This window comes from Fistularia commersonii, chromosome 20, assembly GCF_037954325.1.
Source record: "Fistularia commersonii isolate RoL2024-O1a breed Wild chromosome 20, RoL_Fcom_v1.0, whole genome shotgun sequence".
NCBI classification, from domain to species: Eukaryota; Metazoa; Chordata; class Actinopteri; order Syngnathiformes; family Fistulariidae; genus Fistularia; species Fistularia commersonii.
In genome coordinates this window covers 4,283,390-4,304,526 of record NC_141303.1, presented here as the reverse complement: position 1 = coordinate 4,304,526, position 21,137 = coordinate 4,283,390, and the positions used below count along the sequence as shown (strand labels likewise).

The following is a 21,137-nucleotide window of genomic DNA, read 5'->3' as shown; positions in this document are numbered from 1 at the left end:
TGATGTAAAATTCCATGACAGATGCCCCTGGCCACTGGGAACTCAGTGCAGAATAAATTGACCTTTCATCTGTAAGTAATGTGGGAAAAGTAATTTGCATTAAACAGCATTTTTTGCTGTTATCTCTCGAGCAGTGATTTCAATTTTTCTCAATAGATTCGTTTTACATTGCCAAAAATACGAATTGTCGCCTTTGCTACTATATCGAAGTATCTTAGTGGGTCAAAGATGTACTTCTTATCCCGATTCGTCAACGCTTCTCCTACCGCTGTGTCTTACGCCATGATCTGCGGCAGCTGTGTTGCCTCAAACAATAATGTGCTTATACAGTTTGCCCTCTGCTGCTATTCTCCTCAGCTAATCTGCAAACCATTCAATTTACCCTCCAGATGTGCCTCAGTAATAAGGCTGTTTATTATCTGATTATGCATATAAACGGCACACATTTCTGTAATTGCAACTGACAAAACCACAAGGGCATAACTCAAATCATAAACATTCATTTCAGTTTTTATACTCTTATGAAAAATGAGGGAAATACTCACAAATTCACACTGCTTTAAGAAGAAAAGAAAGAAATGAATACATGTGAGAAAAATCAATCCTCTCTGTTCCTCAGCCCTGCGGGAGACCTCACCTGTACCTCAGTTCTTCAAAGATGTTTTTGTATTGATGTGAATATAAATATGTGATCAATCAGGATCTAGTCATGTAATCTTCGTCCTTGCAGCTTCACATATGCAGTTACGATCTTACAATTTTTAGCCAGTGTTTTCGTTAAAAGTACAAATTACACTTAGTTTAATAAAAAAAAAAAATTGTCAACAATATTTAATGACCTTCAACTATGAATTGTGATGCCCATTTGTTACGCCCATATTTACATTTCTGATCTATCATTGTCAATGTTTTAGAACACTTAATGGAATATCATGTATATCAGTATATTACATTTGGTCTATTTGAGCTACATTTTTTCTTTTCTTTTTTTTTTTTTTTTTTTTGCAGGTGGGGTGCAAACTCAGGAAAAGTTCCATGGAATGATAGTTATATTATATTACAATATTGTCAATTATAATGAAATAGTTTCTTTATTAATGACTGCTAAGCTAAGAGGCCATAAGTGTCTTCCTTGAAGATTTTCAGCGTTGACTTTGTGGTTTTCTAGGATATCATCACGTAACAGTTTTTCCTCAAAAAGAGAGCATTCCTTTTAGTCTGGCTTTCAGAAATAAAATATTCAACAAGGGTGAATATGACCAAGGTGCTTCTACAGTGAACAAACCATTGCTCATACTACAGTTAATAACACTTTCTCTGACAAATTTTGGCTGTGGGTTTATGAAACGCTTCATGCTCAAGGTTGTGTTCACCTCACAAAGAGATGCTATTAAGGACAGGTTCATTACTTAAATGTGTAGATTACACAAAATTCAAAAGGAACAGCTTAATAGTCCAAGACTGTGAGCCATTCGCAAGCAGCCCTTCAGTCTCTCACCCTGTTGAAGTGCAGAACTGAGGAGTTGAGAAAGGACAAGCTGTCTTCTGATGAGTTACACCGGCAGTACAGAATGATGGAGTTCGTAGACTTGTCTCTGTGAGTTTGTTCACTGCTCCTTAAGACAGGAATGACATCCTGTGAATTTTTGAGAGACCACCTGTCACAAGGCTTAATAGGTTGCAAAAAAGTCACATTTATTTAATCCCTAAATATATCTTCTATGAACACAGTGAAATGTTTCAGCCAGTTAATTCAGTTGCCTCAAATTTAAGTCATCTGTCTTTATGGAGCAAATGTAAACCCAACCAAAATGTAGTTAGGGGGAACTAACAAAGGGTCTTCCTTTTACTAGATTGCTGTAACTTTGCGAATGGTAACTCGGATAAAACTTCACCCATCTTTGCTCCCTAAATTAATTCTAGACTCGATATGGTTTGATTGTCCTGGTTACACATACGCAATCAGCCAACCTGCTTTTAAATAGCATTAGGAGTATTCTTGTTGTGTGTCTGTATTTGCATTTTAGGAGTAATGTGCATGTTTTCATGGGATTTAAAACTGTCATTTGGAAATTGGGTTAGAGTTATTGAATGTATTGATCAGTGTGTTTTCCCTGCGATCATCCCAGAGAGCTGTAGTCTATTCTACATGCAGAATATAAAGAAGTGGTAGAACAAAGATGGTGGGGACGCCCCTAATTTGTAAGTGGTTTGAATTGGGCTGTGTGTTTCTGAGCTTATGTTCCTGAGCGTGTGCGTGTGTGTGTGTGTGCGTGTGTGCGTGCGTGTGTGTGTGTGTTTGCATTCCCAGAGGGTGCTCTTGCCTTTCGGTAACCCATTAGATAGGAAGTAGTAGAGGAAGTACTTGATACGTGAATCGACACGTAGCAATGATTCAGTCTAATATTATCACTAACATCACACATTTTTTTTGAAAATGCAATTTATTCCCACACAGGATAAAAATTTGACATTTGTATGACGTTGTTAAATAGCAGAATTCCTTGTTTTCAGTGTATCATACGGTAAATGAAAACAATAACGCACCGTGCCGTCAAATAAGGATTGTGTTATATTCTTGGTATAATTTGAATGTCATAATTATAACTACTTGGTTTTACAGCTAGAAATGTGTTAGCTTACAAATTGAAACTTAATTTTACCAATCAGTTAGAATTAAAGACTATCCTGAGTATAGACCATGGAATTACTTTTCTCATATTGCACTACTATTGCATGGAATGAAATGTTCTGTATCATAGGTGGTTTTTCTGGATTTTAGTAGCAGTAGCAGCAATTTGGATGATATATTCAACAGAAAAGACAAAAACATGGACTTCAGTAAAAAATGTTTGCAATCTACATAAACCATTATTCGACTTCTTTCAATTTTATACAATAATTTTGCCTACACTCTTTGTAATAACCTCTACATGTACTTTAAGATTAGACAAAAGTAAACAATCCTCAAATTCGGCGATACAACAACAGTGATAAGTTCCTTGTGACAGACAGTTGTATAATATAGGAAGGAAAAATATTTGATGGGACGTTCAATCGTTGAATGCATTTAGTAAACTGCCGGGACAGTGAAGGAGAAAACAAGTTTGGGTTGCATGAAAGTGTGTTTCTTCCCTGGTTTAAACAGTCGACTGTTTATCATTGAAATACATCTCTCTCACTGCCGAGAGCATGAAAAGGTGCCTACGGGTATTCCAGACCCATAGCACATTTTATTAGGCTTTTAACCCGAGGCACCCAACATTACAAGTCAAATTTAGGTGAAGATAATTGACTAATGTGAAGGTATGTGCATGCAAGAGTCACATCTATGGCAGACAAAAAAAAACCCAATGGAATCAGAAAATTATAGCAGATGGCAAAGACAGGTCACCTCGCTGGTCAGACAGAATTGATGGATTTTCTCATTTTTCCCTTTTTATTTTATGCTCTGTTTCAGAGGTTAAATTTAAAAATGGATGGATTATATTGAAAATCAGTACTAGCTGAAATGGAATATTTGAACATGTTTTTACCTTTGTCCCCGAGCCTTGTGCTACAGATCATGCCATCACGTTTTATTTGTATTTCTTATTCTCCCTCCTTCCTACTGTTATTTATTATTGTTACGTTTTACTTGAAACTCTGGCACAACAATTTCCTTCGGGATAAATAAAGTTGTTCTTATTCTTATTCTTAACTAAAAATGAAACTGATCAATGTAGTTCAGAGAAGTAAATGATCACAACCAAACTCTATAAATAACAATCTTTGAGTTCAATAGCCTTATTAGGAGTTTTTTTTTTTTTTTCCCCCGGATAATAATTTTGCAGTCTTATGCCTTGATGAAAGTTCTGTCTTTGTGTCATCGCGACCCATTATGGAAGAAATCTGCTGAAGGTGCTTTCACTGTGACTTTGGTTTCACCACATGGAAACACTTTTAAAAAACACTCACTATGGAACAGTGTTTACCTTAAAGCCATGTCTCTAGGGTTGATTATTTTTATCAAAGTTTGTGGATTTTTTTTTTTTTAAATTGCAGATTGATGACTTATTGTCCATTTTTGTCAAGATGTATCTAAGCAACATCTTTCTACACTTAGATGACAAAAGACAGCTGTAGGACTGCTGGTACAAATGGTCAAAATTAAGTTTGCGGAATTGAGGCCGTAACCTCTCACCCCAAAAGATGATCCAGTACTTTCTACTCTCCCGTCTGCAACTTGGAAGAGTTCTTTTTGAAATGTTTTAATTTCCTCTCCTGGGATGCAGCTTTTTAAATGTCATGTTCCCCTCGCAAAAGAACACTTCGGAAAACAATACGGAGGAGGCGGAACCGTTTCGGCTCATCTTCATCAGAATCGAGTCTCCGAGCTGCCTCTCTTCAGTCCGCCGCTGCTCGACTCGTCGTGCTCGAAACTCAGATTATTATGTGACCTCGATATCATTAGCAGCTGCTCCCGCTTACTGTAGTCACGCCTTACTGTCGCCGATGGCGGCATATCCAATAACCGCTCCCCTTGGTCTTCCCTGTCCTCTAGCCTCATGTAGCCTTTACTGCTGCCCCGATTGCCGCCGATACTCCGACTGCTGTTGCTACGGTCGAGGCGGGGCCAGCTGGGGTGCTTACGCTGCTCCGGATGCACTGTAAGCATGCTTGGCCTGCGCTCGAGGTCCAAAGATTTAGAGTGGCTGCTGAGCATGTGCAGAGAGGAGTTGGAGCCAAAGTCGGTCCTCGCCGCTCCAGGGGAAAGCCAGCAGCCTGAGGTAGAGGATGGGGCCGGGGAGAGTGAGGAAGAGGAGACGGTAGAGCACTGAGATGAAGATGAGGCTGAGTTGCTGCGTTGTAATCCTGGCAGTTTTGAGGCCTTAGCAACAGATGCTACAGGAACGACTAAGGACTCCATGGACCGTAGCGGTTGCAATCTCTCAATTTCTCTTCTGTGTCCTTCTCTTTCCTCCTCTGTGATCGCCTCCATCTCGGGTTCATCGATTACGCAGTTGTTGAGTTTTATAACCGGGAGTGTAAATGCAGAGATAGAGGAGGAGACGATGGAGCGTGCATGATGTCCTCCCTTCTCCCCATCTCTATCCATGGACCACTGGGAGTGCACAGAATCCGAGTGAGCCAACCCAAGCCCCGGGCCATAGAAGGGCCGATCCTTGTAGAGCGGCGCCAAGAGTCCCACAAAGCTACAATCCAGTTTAGCCTGCTCCTTGCATTTTTGAATCTCTTCGTCTCCTAACAGCACCTCCTCCTCTTCCGCGGGCCCTCCTCCGCCTCCAGCGCCGCCTCCGGCCCAAGAGGAGAAGGTGAGGAGTGAGTTGCTGGGCATCCGAACTATGCTGGCGTTCTCGGAGGCGAAGACTCGATTATCCCCAACGTCCCTTGCATAGCTGTTGTGCTGGAGGTGTTGCTTTTGCTCTCTCCGTCTAAGACGATGGATATCTATCACTGTCGAATACATGTCTCTCATATGGATAATCTACAACAGACAAGCAAATCTTTATTACTAGCGGCACGAAAACTCATGTTCGTCCCCTGGGAATTTTTAATATTCAATTTCTAAATTTGCCCCAGTTATGTCTACATTTGTTCACATATATATTGGTTGTTTTATGACCCCAGAGATCTTGATTCCTGGGGGTTTGCCTGGAAGGTAGAAAGGGAGGAAGGTGGGATTAATCCAATCGAGAGAAAGGAAAGAGCAAGTGTAAGGGCAGATGAAATATGAGCAGAGGAAAATCGCGGAAATACGGAAGGAAGAAATGTGATCTGCGTGTTATAAAGAGATGATGAATATCGACGACTGCTATGAGCATGTTTGTCATTGTTCTGATACCAGAAAAAGAGAAGACATAAAAAATTTTGATCATATATGCTGCTCCTGAATTTCGGAGAAATTGTTTTTAAAGGGCAATCACAGAATTTACTTAAACAAGGTGACGCCTTTTTTAAAAATTCAACTTCAGTTCAGTCTTTATTTTCCATAGCTTGTTGGCAAGTGGTCATTTTACTTTTGCAACCCAAGATCACTCTTATCAAATCAAAACACCCTCCAGACAACTGCCACTTCAAACACTTTGGACTATCATGTTGTATAAATATGTGTTGGATTATTCATAATTTCTACAAACCTGCATCAACGATGTAGTCATTTCAGCATTCCTTGAGGGTTTTATTGCTATTTAATCAAAGCTAAATCCAAGTTGAAAGCAGGAGTTATCCAGATTCAGCTCCTGAAGATAACTCTGAAACTCCCCTGGGCACAATATGTGCTCCTCACATTTCTTTTCATATTAGTTCTATCATTTTTACTGCTTACTGGGATAATAACATTATAGTTCCAGACACAATGGCATTTAGTGCTCAAATGAGACTTTCCAATGGTGGCAATATGTGTGTGTGTGTGTGTGTGTCCCAGACACTGTTGATGATTCAGTGAACCACTTTAAAGAAATTGTATATCTCAAGGGTACATTAGACCTGGTGCTCTTTGTGAGGAATAGCTCGTCTAAACGGCGTGAATATATTATTTTGTACACAAAAGAACGTACTCATCCAAAAGTAAAGCAAAATCATTTCCTCTCTTCTCAAACTATGTCAACTATGTTATGTATGTATTAAAAGATTGTTGGATTTCTGCCCTACCTTAGTTTCTCTGTCTCTATTTTCATGGAGAATAGCATTGGCACAGATGAAAATGAAAATCCCAATGCCCATTGTGAAGGGGCCAAGCATCTTCATCCTCTCAGAGTGACGATGCTGTTCCAAGAAACGTGTCAGAGCTCCCCCTGTATGCTTCGAGGGTGTAACTATATGCAGAAAATAAAGACAAGTACAATCAATAGTTTATCAAATTGAACCACTGTAAGGCAAAGATTTTAGCTCTTCAAGAAACGTACACATAATATTTGTATTTTGTCACATCGATGAGGGCGGGTGTGCGAGTGTCGAAGGGTTGGTATCTTACTTTGAGAATTTTTTTAGTCTGAAACTGAACGAATTTGACGTACCCCTAATATTATGACCCGCGCTGGAGTTTCCCGTGTCCCCTTCTGTGACAACCAACTTGTCTCCACTTGCTTGACCTGTGGCAGTTTTTTCATCCGCTCCAGCAGTCGAGGTCTTAGATCCTTCACCAGTTGGTGTTTTAGCCGAGGACATAGTTTCAGTTTGTGGCCAGTATCCCAGTGTTGCCATCCCAATCCCGATGGCTAGTATGATCAGTCCCAGGAGAAGGAAAAACCCAGAAGCAGAGTATAGCCGGAGCCTTCCACGCACAACCACAACATCAGCACGACGCTTACGCTTTCTGGTGGCAGATAATGATGTCAAGTATACATTTTAGTAAGAATCTAAAGCATTCTGTGGAAGCAACACAGTATGTTTAAACTTTCATAGCCGACGTTACGCATGCTCAAACATTTTACAGCATTAATGTTTCCTTGCAGTGAAGCCCGTGCATGCATGTGTACTTCTTAAACTGGAATTAACAATTGCTTCTTGTGACTGGTGGTAATTAATCAAAACCTAAATGGCAAACATTGCAACACTGCATTTGCATGCGATACCGACAACATACAAATATTGAGAGGCTACCAAACCCCTCCGTGGTTACCTGGGAGCCTCTGGGGTGGGATTACCGAGGCCTGGTGATGTGGGTGGTATGGGACGTTGCTGAGAGCGAGCAGAGTCTTGGCGTTTTAGCTTGGCCAAGCCTGTTAGCACACCTGCTGCAGCAGTCATGCTTATCCTGTAAATATAAGGAAAAGCATTATAAGTCAAATGAATACATAACGTGATGGTTTTTTTTTTTTTCCTTTAATTCCACGTAAGCCTTTAACACAGACCCGGGCATTTAACGGCCCGGGGGCCACATCCGGCCCGCTTTGCTTTTTTATCCAGCCAGTCAAACAATTTTCTTTTAATATTTTAATGAGTATTTTCAATCCTCATTGAAATAAATTTTTCCTTTTGTTTAATTTTGTGTAGATGATTGCATACAAAATAATGTTGGTACAATTATATGATTTTAAAGTTGAAATAAAATGCTCAAAATCTAAATATTAAGATTGCAATTTTCATTTTGTCTAATTTACATGACACCAAGTTGGCCCAAGCATAAAAATTGAATAAGAAATGTGGCCCGCCAGCCAAAATAATTGCCCACCCCTGCTTTAACACGTTATATTCATGGACCACTTAAGAGTCTGTCTGTATTTTTATATATAATTTTTAACTTTTCATTTTACCCAACAATAAAATTTCTCCAACTCTGTCGGATCATAAAGTTCTTCAATATCTGTCCCATTGGAACTGGGAAAGTTAAAATTTCGACTTTCAAAATGTCACTCAGAGTGCACGTTCAAGTGAAAATAGTTGCCGTGTCGATGCATTTTTAGAATTCTATTTGGAATTCAGAGAAAAATCAGTTTCCTATATAGGTATGTGCTGCACATGGGACAAGTGAAACCCTTCTTAGGCTGAGTTTTGGAGATCATTGTTCACAGTGCTATCCAAAAGTGTCGCTTAGGAACAGCGGGGAGATTCTAAAAGACGTATTCAAAGGAGCAGGGTGATCAAGAAGACACAACGCGTGGCTTTTAATTCTTATTTTGTGTGCTTTGTTTTCATTGTTTTAATTATCTACATAGATACTGCAGCAATAACATTTCAAATACCACGCTGCAATCCTCAGATAATATTCAAATGAGTCATCACCAGCTGCACGGATGCCTATTAATAGTTATTAATAGGACGAGGGCTTAAAACAAACAGGCTTATTGCATGAGCCTTCATTTGGTTTTAAGTGCCTGTTAATCTGGGATCACATGAACATTAGCTTTGTCCCGTTTCACACTAAGAAGATTAAAAAGGCTATATTTGATGTTGAATAACCAGAAATTTCATGTGTTCCCCTTCCGACTTTTGGGTTTTCTGTCAGTGGACTTTTGGGTTTTCTGTCGTTACCTTCTCCAGGATTCATATTGAAGCATCCTTGATCCAGACACAGATGCTCTTAATAATTCAAAAATAACAATCATGAGCAGGTTGCCGTATTGAGCGGTAGCCTCCATTATAAGGGTATGAGTGTATGAGTAAGGTGAACCTTACGTGATGGAACATGCAATCACGATCTGATAAAGCTCTAATACACTACAGTCAAAAGGCGTTTCTACAATTTGCTGAGATATTTAAAAAATTCTGATGTATTCCTCTGCATTTTAAAGTCATATTAAGTGGACTTTTACAGGCTACTCAAAAGTATAATGTGTTGAAATTAGTTCTACTATGCAGCGCCAACCTCTAGCTCCTGCTGACATGTCAAAAAAATACATTAGATATAGAACTCCTATTCAACGGTGTGGAAAATGAGCACCTGCGCTTTTGATATTTGAAACGTTTTGGAACCTGTACTTATTTAATAGACATGGATTTTCTCCCGTTTTTATGTGACTGTTTTAACACCCAAATATTAATATCGGCTTCAAAACCCAAGCCATGTTTTTTTTTCCATTTTTTTTACTGTATCTTTACCACCACAATACCTCTTTTCCGAACAGCGACATATCCAATACACCGCTTGTATGGAGACATTTCCATAGTAAGTGCATTTCACCGAGTGCCCATTTCACATGTCTGTGTGAAAAGATAAAACCGATCTGGCGTCAAGACCAGAATACATTCATGATCTCCGTGGCTCATTTTCTTTTCATGTCCTCCCTCTCCTTGTTTCTATATTGCCGTTTATTTCTTTCTTTCACACAAGTACCCTATCTGTGAATCTCTTCCTTTGTCAGCCCGCTAATGCATTCAGGTTGCGACCCCGTAGTTTACTCCTCCCTTACTTCATTTTCTTCCATTACGGCTCTGCACTCATTTATCGTACTCTGTTTATATTTTTCCTAACCCGCATTCTTTATCTGTTAGTAATTTGATTTTTTTTTTTTTTTTTTTTTTTCAGGTCCCATTTTTTCCTCCTTACTTTCCTTTGCTGTTCGATATCTTGAAACAATAAAGTCTGGTTTAAGATTTAGAATTAGGCAAAGCGTTAAGTATTCAAAGTAGCTATGAATCACACAAAGACCAAGCATGTTCTCCTCCCACTACCCTCGTCTCTCCTTCTCACATTATAATGTCTTTTTCATGTCAGTCAGGCAATGCTGCTGCAACAAAGTGCTTTACCACAGATGGTGAATGACACAGACAAACACAACCAGGCTCATTTCTTGGGTTCTTCTGTTTTCTCTTAAGCTGCCTCAGTTTGATTGTTTTCTCTCACTTTTTGGTGTGCGCGTCGAGCGGGAACCCACACAACGTTCCAGGAGCAGGTGGAGAGATTTCCTCTATTTACAATGAGAAAGTAGGGCTGGATCGCAGAAAAATATAGGACTGGTATTAAAGACAAGAGGAAAGATGACACTAGCAATACAGGTGAAAGTTGAAAGACTTAAAGAGGAAGATTTTCGTGGCGTGAAAATAAACATCTTTGCAACAGAGCTTCAAAACAATTTAAAACTCTAGCAGAAGCAATTTTTAGGCTTGTTTTTGTGAAGACAAAGTGCAAGTGATGAGCACACAGAAAGGCCTGACAACAATGGCGAAGACTTCGGTGTTTCTCCTGCCTCTGATGACAGGACTTACACAGAAAACAAGCCAAGTGCATCTGTCGGTTTAACAAGGCTGGGAAAATAAAAAAAAAAGTGGCGCAAAGAGAAGGCAAGAAATACCGCCGTAACAAACACTGGCAGCTTAATGAGAAACCACTCAGGCTCTGATTCAACAAGGCTTTCTGCTGTGGAGAAAGTGGAGGACCACGTGACATACATTATATTAAACACGTTAGAATTACACCCTGTCAATGGATCTGTTCCGGCTGTTCAAAAAAACATTTTATTATCTTTTCTAACATGGCATTTATTTAGTCGGAGGAGTGATCACATCTAAGTGAATCAATGCATTTTTTTCTCCCCCTATTATATGAAACATAAATAATGCTACGGGCACTATTCCATTTGCCCAGATAAATGAGCACTTTGCGAAATTAGTGTTCAATGAATAATTAATTTGCCTCTGTGTGATCACGTTCGACGAAAATGCTTTTCCGCTTTAATATGTTACTTATGGTAACACATTAAAACCAAATGATGTACACAGTCTTCAGGACATTGAGTCATCCTGCGTATAGACATCTTTTGACATTTGCAATTAGTCATCTATTGAACAAAAACACTCCTTTTACAATGAACTTCATCTCTGTGAGTACAGAGATTCCTACCCTTCAATGCAACACTTACTCCGCGTGAGGAGAGACCTATTGTGGCCCAATGACTATAAGTTGCTTAATCTATAGGAGATATCATGTGATGTATTGCCCCTATGGCAACCGCATGTGCTGCTGCTAGGTGACATGTTTCTATAGCAACTGCTTGCTGTGTCAGGAATGACAGGTATGCTATTAACACTGCATCCTATCAACAATGGGGATGCATTCCAAAGAATAATTTTGATTTAAGTGTTTATTTGGACGCCTCAGCAAGCTGTTGTGATGATCCCAGGTGTGATTGAAAGAAAGAGGGGAAAGGATTTCAATGTGAAGAATGCTGGATTTGAATCGGGATGGATGGGGATAGCGTAAGGGAATTGGAAAGTAGAATTAAAAAGGAGAGGGAAAAGTGAACGGGAGATAGCAGGGATGAACTGAAAGGGTGAGGGAAATTGGGTTTGACATTGAGAAAATATACTTTTTTTTTTTTCTGACAGTGTTGCTGTGTTTGTGTCCTCTCAATGTCCTCTCAATGTGGAAGACCATTTTTTTTTCTTTCTTTAAAAAAAAGAATGTTGAGAAAAGTTTATCTCAAATGATTCATTTCTGTGGAATAAGACACAATTGAGAAATATGTCATAGATGGAGTAAAATTTTCTCTTATTATGCTTAGAGTAGGCCATGTGTTTTTATTTTGGTGTCGTGCTGCGGTAACTGAGGCTTAATAACTGAAATAAATGCTTCAAAAAACAAACCCGGGTCACTTTTCCAACTAGAAGCAGCTTCAAATAGGGAGGCATATAAAGCCCCCTGATGTTACTGCTAAGGTCAACTGCCATAATACAAGGGGGGTGGGAGTCAAACAAAAACAATATCCCTTGAAACAAAGCCTTCCTGACAATAGATTTAAAGAAGCAGATTATTAGGAGTTTTAATCATTTCTGCCATAGAAGAAGTCAGATCAAGATGTAAAGCTCTGTGATACTTTCTTGACACTTAAATTTTACCTATACGAGAGCATTATCACACAAAGGGAAATTACTTTCTTATATTGCAAACAGTGTTTGTCTGGAATTCTATAATGATTTCGGAAGAGGGAATTTTTTCATGTTAATTTATGGGGTATTTTCATGAATCCCTTGCAGGAAAATGTTCTCTGCATTATTTAAAAAATCATCTACATGCATTTCCTCGAGTAGCATTAAGATTATTGCTATAGACTACACCGCTCATACAATCCAAATCATGTGCAATCAATATAGCTATCATTTCCCGTTTCTTTGCTCATCATGTCATTACTTGACTTGAAACTGAATCTGACAAGACTGCGCCTTGGAGAAAATGAAGACATCATGACATCCTTTGTTCTAATTATGGATCATCACTGATCTGGACCAACTGCAGCTGTTGCAGCAGTAAAATGCCCTTGCTAGAAAGTAGCATTAAATTACCAAGCAGCGGGTTAGGGTCATTTTTTTTTTTTCCAATTTATTCAAATGTCACAATACCAGAAGTGAGAATTGTGAGTTTATATTTAATATCAGAAAATGTGAAGTTATTTGGAGTTTCATGCACCTTCAACTTGTGCAGAAACATGATTTAGACCTTGAGGGAGGAATGGAAAACCGGTTTCATTATCGTCACAACTTCAAATCAAAGCGTTATTGATCGGCTACAAAAAATAAGTACATATGTTTTAAGGACCTAATTGCTACTGCCTTCCAACAGCTGAGCAGCAGTCAAGAAACACATGTTTGCATGGCAGTGATGAAATAATTTGACCCAGTAAATATCTCCTGTGAGGGAATAACTGAGAATGTTATTTTTGGACGGTTTGATCGCAGATGAGAATACAAAACGAAACCGCTAGCTCGAGGGACAAGTAAAAACATTGATATAAATAAAGAAAATGGAAATGCAAAGCCCCCAAGATCATGACTATGTCAACGATGAGGGTGTTTCTTTACTACGTACGACATGACGATATAAGTAAACGCCGAAGAGATATAAACTGACATATAAGACAAACTCACTGAATTGGAGACCTGTGTTTCTTAGAGCCACGCCTGTAAGTAATTGACTTTGTCGATCCCTGAAGTGGAAATCTTTGTTTGCTTTTCTAGAAAGGTCAGAGTCCTCTGCTGAGAAGCTTCCCACAGCCGTTTGAACATACAAGGCCATTTCAGTCTCCCCACTGCCCAAAAAAAAAAAAATCCCTTTACTGTCTTTAGAAATCCTGATATTCACTCCGTACAAGTTGTTATGGTCAGTCGTTTCTTTCCCGCCTGGTTTGGTGCAGCCAATTCCATTTCATATTGTTAGCTGGGAGAGGATGGTTTCATAGCATGCTTTATCACAACAGTATTCTATACTCAATTCTGCAAAACAGGAGCTTGTACTGCATATGCACCTTCATGTCTTTCTGATTCCCAGATGAACAGCTTACTGCAGAATGGTAGGTAGTTTAAACCAGACCAGCTCTCTGCTTGTGAACACAATTGTGTCTAAGAACCACCTCTGTGGATTCGATCCGGTTTCAGGTGTCTTTCCATTCATATATGTATCAACTAGTTTTATTCAAATCAACATAATTGTGTCCAAACATATTATTTGGTTTCATTTCTTTGGTACAGCGTTTAACGGAACAATCCATTGTTCGATAAAATACAAATGCTATTTGTGTTATTATTTATGTGGCATTTTCATGAGCACAAGTCTATGCAGCGGTGCTGAAGTTCATAGGTTTCCTTTGTAACCAGCCAAAATTATTTTCATATCTTTCCATGAAATATTTGACAATTTTGGTTGGGAAAAAAAAATCACAAAGCTCCACATAGCAAAAGCATACAATCACATTTTAGTCTTATCCGTCCATCACCTACTCTGGGTCACGGAGAATGCTAAAGCCTGACCCGGTCGGGTGAGAGGAAGGGTACGTCAATATCAGAGCCACATGTTTAGACAGACAACCACTGACTCTCTCGTTCACACATCTGGACAATTTTCCAAATTTATCTGCTCCATGTTTTAGGAAACCCATGCAGACAACACGCAAACTCCACACAGAAAAGGTCCCCTTTCGGAATCGAACAAGGGTCCTTCGCGCTGCGAGGCCAAAGCGCCAGCCACTGCACCGCCCCGTTTTAGTCTCACTTTAAGTTAAAATCTTCAGAACCCTTGCTGATTATAACCAGCGATTGCTAAAATATGTTTTGTTGTTTGAAAGATGCCAGCGTTATTATTCTTGCTTCTTTGAGAGAAAACGCTAAGTTGTCATTGGTTCTATTCGGACCCCTCTTCAGTTTTGTCATCTATATAACTTTGGTGGCTGTCCTTAAGAGTTCTTCGCCGGGTTATTTCCTGTTTTTTGTTTTTTTGGGGGGGGAATCGCAGCCCCCATTTTTAAATTCCCAGCTTTTTATTGTCTCCATCTGGCTGCCCTTTTAATCCCCTGGGTCGTCACTTCATACCAGCTGCCAGCCTGCCCTCGTGTCGGGCACCTGTTTCTTGAGTATAGAATCAGCTGGTCGTCAGCCTTCATTTGAGCTTTGAGTAAAGATTTGTTGACGTTAACTTATATCTTTTAATCTGCTTCATCTACTTCAACTCATATGTGATATCTCAATTTCCTCTTGCTCGTCAGTGGGAATAAACCACATGAGAATATGAGGTTTGGTCATCCAACTGAAGCGCTGACCAAACAAGATGAAAATGAAAACAAGGTAAACAAATACCTGGCATTGTTTTGGAATGGATACAAAAATGGATAATGGATAATGGATAAAAGAATACAAACTACTGCTCTCTGAAACACCTACAGAGGGCATTTTTCCATGTCGAGAGTTTTGAACCTACATCATATATCAATTTTTCAGCAGGAAGTCTGAGGCGTCCAGTGTATGGGAAATTACATAGAATGGCCACTCAATATAACTTGAATATTTAACGTTTCTGCATTGATGGCAGATACATTAATCATATGATTTTTATTTATGGATGATGTCTAAGAGGAATTTTCCCGTATTTGACTCCTTGTGTTTTTTTTCCTTCTTCCACATTCATGATCCATATCAAGTCAGTGCCGCATGAAATGACACAGTTTAAATCATAAATAGACTCTTAACTCTCCATTGCTCCTTGTTGGATGAATGATCGCATTCAGTCCACCTATTTCAAACACTTAACACAAATCTAATGGTTTAATTTAGTCAACTAAAGGAACTTAATTTCAGAGAGTCTAGTTCACGTCCTTCAAATCCCTGGTTCTACTGGCTTCCAACAACCATGATACACGTACCAAAAAAAAACCCACAGAATTCAATACACAAGCTCTGAAATCACTGTTTAAAATTGATGTACAATCTATCTATTCATCTTTTATTGTTTCCTGTCTGATCTGTCCTGTATAACAGACATTATTCAACAGTGAAAGAATCTCCACCTCCTGCTGTTTACCCCCCACTGTTGTCTCATTGTCCACCAGCTAGCAATATAATCTACTTTCTAATATTTCCACAATGCAGACTTAATAAGACACAACAACTGATTGGGTGTACAAATAATATTATTCCTCACTGATATAATGGAACTGCAGTCACCTGTAAAATTCTGTCATTGTTTAAAATACTCTGACCTTAACACAAGTTCTGCTGAAGTCTCTGCTGTGCTTACTGGGAAAGTATTACAGCCTGACCAGTGCGTCAGTTATTACAATAAAGAGCATTCTAGTCTATTCTATTTTCATACTTTTCTTTCGCAAATAGATCAGTGTTGGTGTATTTCGATGTTAGCGTGTAAAATTGAAAAATCAGTGTTATACATTGGTTTGTTATACCCGACGGACATCATCAGAACGTCTAATGTCAGCTATCTGATTAAGATAAAGAAGATGGATGATGATGATGATGACCCCGTGTTGTTGTGTTAAAATGTTATTATACATTATACCATGTTTTGACGTTGATAGTTTCTTTGTAAAAAAACTTTTTTTTTTTCTTTTTTGTCATCAACTCGATTCTCATTTCCAACTAAAACCTGATGAGTGTCTAAAATCTAATTGATGTCTCACTGATCTCAGTGTAGCCGGTTGTTTAGACAAACAACAAACATTTCAGCTGATAATTGATATTGACCTACAAATCCCCTGTTGGGCTATTTCTTGTTTAACCATAAACTTCTGTTCTTCTGATGAATATGTCAGTTTTTGACAGTTTTTGGCGAAATCTGAATTTAAAAAATGAGCTCAGAAAGTTTGGGCCTCCAGCTCAAAAACAATGATACTGGCTTTAGCGTTAAAGCGGCAGATGTCGTGCATCTGTGAGCGTAACTCTGAAAATTAAAAATAATTGCATATTCATATATTGAGGACTTGTTAATGAGAGGGACAGAGTGGCAGGCATTGGAGTCTTTAAAATTCATCAAACCTTCTTAGACACTCATTATACTTTGAGGAATTGTTTTGTTTGCCATAATATATGCATGTGGGGAATCTCTGAGAAATGGTCTATTATTGGAGAAGACAGGGAAGATGATCACAGAGAGCACTCATCAGATATGAGGAGAAATGACAGTCATTGAGTAAAAGGAAAAGCAATGGATGGACTGATATCCAGTGCATGTTTATGTTTTGTTTTACTCCATTGGACTCGTGATCAAGCGTGATTCATTTAAAGAATATGTCACTTTGCATTTTCTGCTGACCTTTTATCGCAGCATTTTCTAATGCAGCCTCCAAACTGTCAAATCCTAATAGGGATTTTACCATCTTATTTGTGTTTTTTTCACTCATTATTTTGATACATTAATGTCTCGCATCCCCTCACGCTGAATCAGTGTCATTGGCCGCTCCGAAGATTCAGCGCCGTTCAAAGTTTTCGACTGAATCATCCGACGCTCGCGCCAGGCGCGTGTGTTTGTGTACGGCCTCCAGCGAGATCCCTGTGGATTCCAACGGGATTACTAACCCTGTCTCCCCCCCGAGCCCTGATTGTCATCACCCGCTCTGTCCTCAAATATCTCACATTTGGGTTTCAAATTAGTAACCTTGACCTTAAATGTGTGTCTGAGCTGTAATTGCAGGGTCTCTAACCTTAATTTTTTTTTGCTTTACTATAGTTTAATAGATTGCCACATTAATATTTTTGTTTATAATCATTTGAATGTAATTTAATAAAGGTCATTTTTGGTTGCCTTTGTCACAGAGCATTGCATTTTGGATCCATCCATAACCCTGAATCCATTTGACCATTTCCATTTTCAGTCAACACTGTGCCCTATGATCAGCTGAATATGTTGGTGAGACAAAATGTAAGAAAAATCGAGCTTTTTTCAGTCGAATTTAAGTCCGTTTAGTGTTTGGCATCCCCAAAAATATATCATCAGACAAAATAACAACAACAAGTATGTCAACCTCCAGTCAGAATATTAAACATCTTGACACAAATATGTCAGATATGCAAGGTGGGTTTGGGTATGACAGTAAAACACTTGACCCACTACTGAGGTATTTAAACTGGATTATCTAATAACATGATATCCATGAAGGAGGATTAGCCAACATGTTACTTGACTTTCCAAATGATTCTTTAATTAAACTCATTTTCCTCAACGTATCTGACAGCAGAAAATGCCTTTGGGAAATCCAAGGTGCTCTCCGAAGCAGCTCTCAAGAGGAGAGTGACTGAAACCATCTCAGTCACAAGAACCCCAGCAGAAGACAAACCTGCTCCTCCTTGAAATGTTCTTTTAGCAGGATGTTTGACCTTCATTGTGTGGAAAGATGTCATGCCACTAGAAAGTTGTGTTTGCTGTTTTGGCATATGTGTCAACAATAAGTGTGGACTCCCTCCAATACTCAAATAATAAAAAAAATATATATATATATAATACATAGATAAATAAAACAACAACAAAAAAAGATGAATAAATAAATAAATATTGCACAGGTCTTGTGAAAGTCTGTCAGGAACCGGTTGTTCTTTCGAGACTTCCCTCTTCATCCAATATTAAACAACGCGCCATTAAATATAGAGGGAAATAAAAAGATAAAACCGAAGCAGTGACTTTCAGATGTTTGTGGATGAAGTGTCCACAGCTTCACCTCTCTCTCTCTCTCTCTCTCTCTCTCTCTCTCTCTCTCTCTCTCTCTCTCTCTCACCTTTTCAGGGAGCGTTCTTCTCTTTCAATGCGCCATCAGTAGTGGAAAGGGATCAAGCTGCAACCCGGGGAAAAGTAAAGAGCCATCTTTTACTTAGAAGGCTACTTCCAGGGAAACGCCATGCCAAAAGACATTAAGATGACAGGAAGCGGCGCAACCTCCGTGCAAGCAGGGTCAGGAGACAGCAGGCTTCTCTCCATCCAACTTCCTCTGGATCTTCTCTCTGTCTTTGTTACGCTCTCTGGACGCTTTGTGCCATTTGGAAATGAAGTGCGTTCCGATGGGAGGGAGAGGGGGAAAAAAAAAGGGGGAAAAGCTTGTGAAACTCGCGTTAGAGAGGAAATAATTCACCCAACTCCCCGGTATTTAAAAGCTCTGCTGTTTGTTATTCAACGTAGAAACGTTTTGTAGTTCACTGGACAAAAAAAGAACTACAAAACCAGCTGCCGGCGCGACGTCCGTCTCGGCGTGTCTTTGTGCGTAAAACTCGCTATCCAGCTACTCTCGCGTCGAAATCTAAAAAAAAAAAAAAAGTGCGTTTAGAAAAAAAAAGCCAGCGAATAAATAACTCTCTTCTATGAGCTTTTAAGAGGAAAAAAGAATAAAACATCTGGAGAAAAATTGTAAAGCGGATGAGAAATCAAGACGGAGAAGCAAGACGTCCCTTTTCCAGCGCGCTTCTGCTTATGGGAATGCGAGGGGGTTGTCTTAGAGGCGTGTGCGTGTGCGTGCGTGTGAGCGATGGAGAGAAAGAGAGAGGGGGGAGGCGAGTGTGTGTGTGTGTGTGTGTGTGTGTGTGTGTGTGTGTGTGTGTGTGTGTGTGTGTGTGCCTGCAGATGAAGGGGGGATGACTTGGATGTGATGAAAGACAGAAGGACGAGAGCGATTGCCGCCCAGCGTGGCATAAAAAAAAAAAAAGGAACCCACTCGTTGAACACGTCCCACTCTCCCCCGCCCAGAAATTGATTTTCCCACTCAGTTCCAGCTGTTAAATGTTCGGGACGGTTGTTTATAATGATTTGAGCGCAGGATCTGACATCAAATGGCTAAAAATGATGCTCCCAGGGGCCCGCAGCTACTTGCAACTCACCAAACCCAATGTTCAGCAATATGAGAGGGAATGGAAAGTTCATTGTATGTTTTTATCGAATTTGAATGATTTGAACGAGCAATTTCAAGTCATTATCAGATGGATTTGCTTTTTTTTTTTTTTTTTTTTTTTACCCCGCTGCCCTGATCCATGTGTGGCAGACGTGCTACATTCATACATTTAAACAGAGTGTTTGACAGTGATTGTAAGAATGATCGCTGGAGAGTCATTAGAGGTAAAACCGTTGTCGGTGCAGATCCAAATCTGCGATTTTAAAAAACTTCACACACACAAAGAGAAGGATTTACATGCTGGTATGTGTGTCATTTCCTGTATTTACATGCTGGAAGTGATCGGGTGAGCCGAAGAGAATGAAGGACAGATATTTGGGCAGCCACTAAAAGCTGCATGTGGGTGTGTGAGAGACTGTTATTTGTTCAGATGGCTGAGATTAAGTTGGCGAGAAATAAAACAGCCCCGGGCGTAATAATACATCTAAAAGCATGTACCGTGTGCGAACATTTACAGGACATTCTGTCTCTCATCTTTGTTGCTTTCCTTGGCCTTGGACCTCATCGTGACACCATAACCGGAGAACGACTGAAAACAACCCTCCAGGAATATGACCACTTCACAGCTTTGTCTGTCCTCGTGGAATCACTTGGAAGCTCTCTAGTCATAGTAAATCTCATCTTGTCCGCACACAATTCTACGCCCACCGGGAAACCCTGAAAGTTTGCTATCGGTAGTTTGTTGGATCGAAGTTATATCCTGGCACAGCGGTCAGCAACTGAATTTACATTCCCTGGGAGGTGGAAATGAAAACATACTGGAGCTGAGAGTCAAAAGAGGACTAATGTGGAAAGAGTGCATGTGGAAAAAGTGTGTGTCTGTGTGTGTGTGTGTGTGTTAGGGGAAGGGGGGGTTGACAAACCGTACTTTGTTGATTGTTGAATTGCTTGTTTACAAGCTCATGTGGGATTACGGGCATTTAAAAACATGTTGACTTTTATTAGGTATTGCAGGTAGCTATGGACATGCGTCTAAAGCTGAAGTAATTGAGTACATGTGCAAAGGTGTTACATAGAAGAGGACGGAAAGTGAAGTAAGAAGGAACACATGCACAAAGAGACAAAATATCCAGGTTTCAAAAAGTAATTAACTGGGAAGGTGCCATTCAGTCTTTTATAATTTAAATAAAATGACATAGAAATGTAAGATGTGCCATTTGCCAAATTGGAGCAACACCAAGCTTGTTTCTCAATAATAAATCTGTGCTTGCATATAAAGTATATATGCCTGAATTGTGGAGGGCATTTAGTAAATGGAAGTCAGATGCTCGTCTGTCAACCAGCCTATCGGGGTGAAGTACAGGGTGACAGAGCTTACATAAGTGATGACAACAGGTCGTAGGAGTCATCCATTTTTCTTCATTGTGCTTGCAAGATAATGAGAAATAGCAATTGGATCTGATGCATACGGTCCAAAAAAAGCAGAAACCCAAAATTCAACTGCACTATCTATATGATCAATGAACTGTTCTTTGTCCTTTTGTCTTTTTCTATTCTGTCATTCTTTAAAATAATGATTATCATTGTTTTTGTTGCTCAAATGTAATT

General features: G+C 39.4%; 1 protein-coding gene across 2 annotated transcripts; it reads right to left on the bottom strand.

Annotated features, from left to right (window-relative positions):
- Window positions 1–2,378: 2,378 nt before the first annotated feature.
- Window positions 2,379–19,215, bottom strand: tmem200a (transmembrane protein 200A). Of its 2 annotated transcripts, XM_086167423.1 has the most exons (6): window positions 18,587–19,215; window positions 18,429–18,485; window positions 7,625–7,759; window positions 7,020–7,318; window positions 6,655–6,818; window positions 2,379–5,488 (listed from the first exon to the last, which is right to left on the bottom strand). In XM_086167423.1, exons 3-6 carry the CDS (start codon window positions 7,750–7,752, stop codon window positions 4,358–4,360), a joined length of 1,722 nt encoding a protein of 573 aa, XP_086023549.1. In that variant the 5' UTR covers window positions 7,753–7,759; window positions 18,429–18,485; window positions 18,587–19,215; the 3' UTR covers window positions 2,379–4,357. The 2 variants fall into 2 exon arrangements, with proteins under 2 accessions (XP_086023549.1, XP_086023550.1); XM_086167424.1 differs by lacking the exons at window positions 18,429–18,485; window positions 18,587–19,215 and having other exon boundaries at window positions 7,020–7,220; window positions 7,625–7,739.
- Window positions 19,216–21,137: the final 1,922 nt, after the last annotated feature.

Coding starts and splice junctions, on each gene's coding strand:
- tmem200a (XM_086167423.1), bottom strand. CDS start 7,752: ATGACTGCTGCAGCAGGTGTGCTAACAGGCTTGGCCAAGCTAAAACGC. Junction 6,819..7,019: donor CGCGGGTCATAATATTAGGG/GTACGTCAAATT, acceptor TTCTGCATATAG/TTACACCCTCGAAGCATACA. Junction 5,489..6,654: donor ATAGAGACAGAGAAACTAAG/GTAGGGCAGAAA, acceptor TGTCTGTTGTAG/ATTATCCATATGAGAGACAT.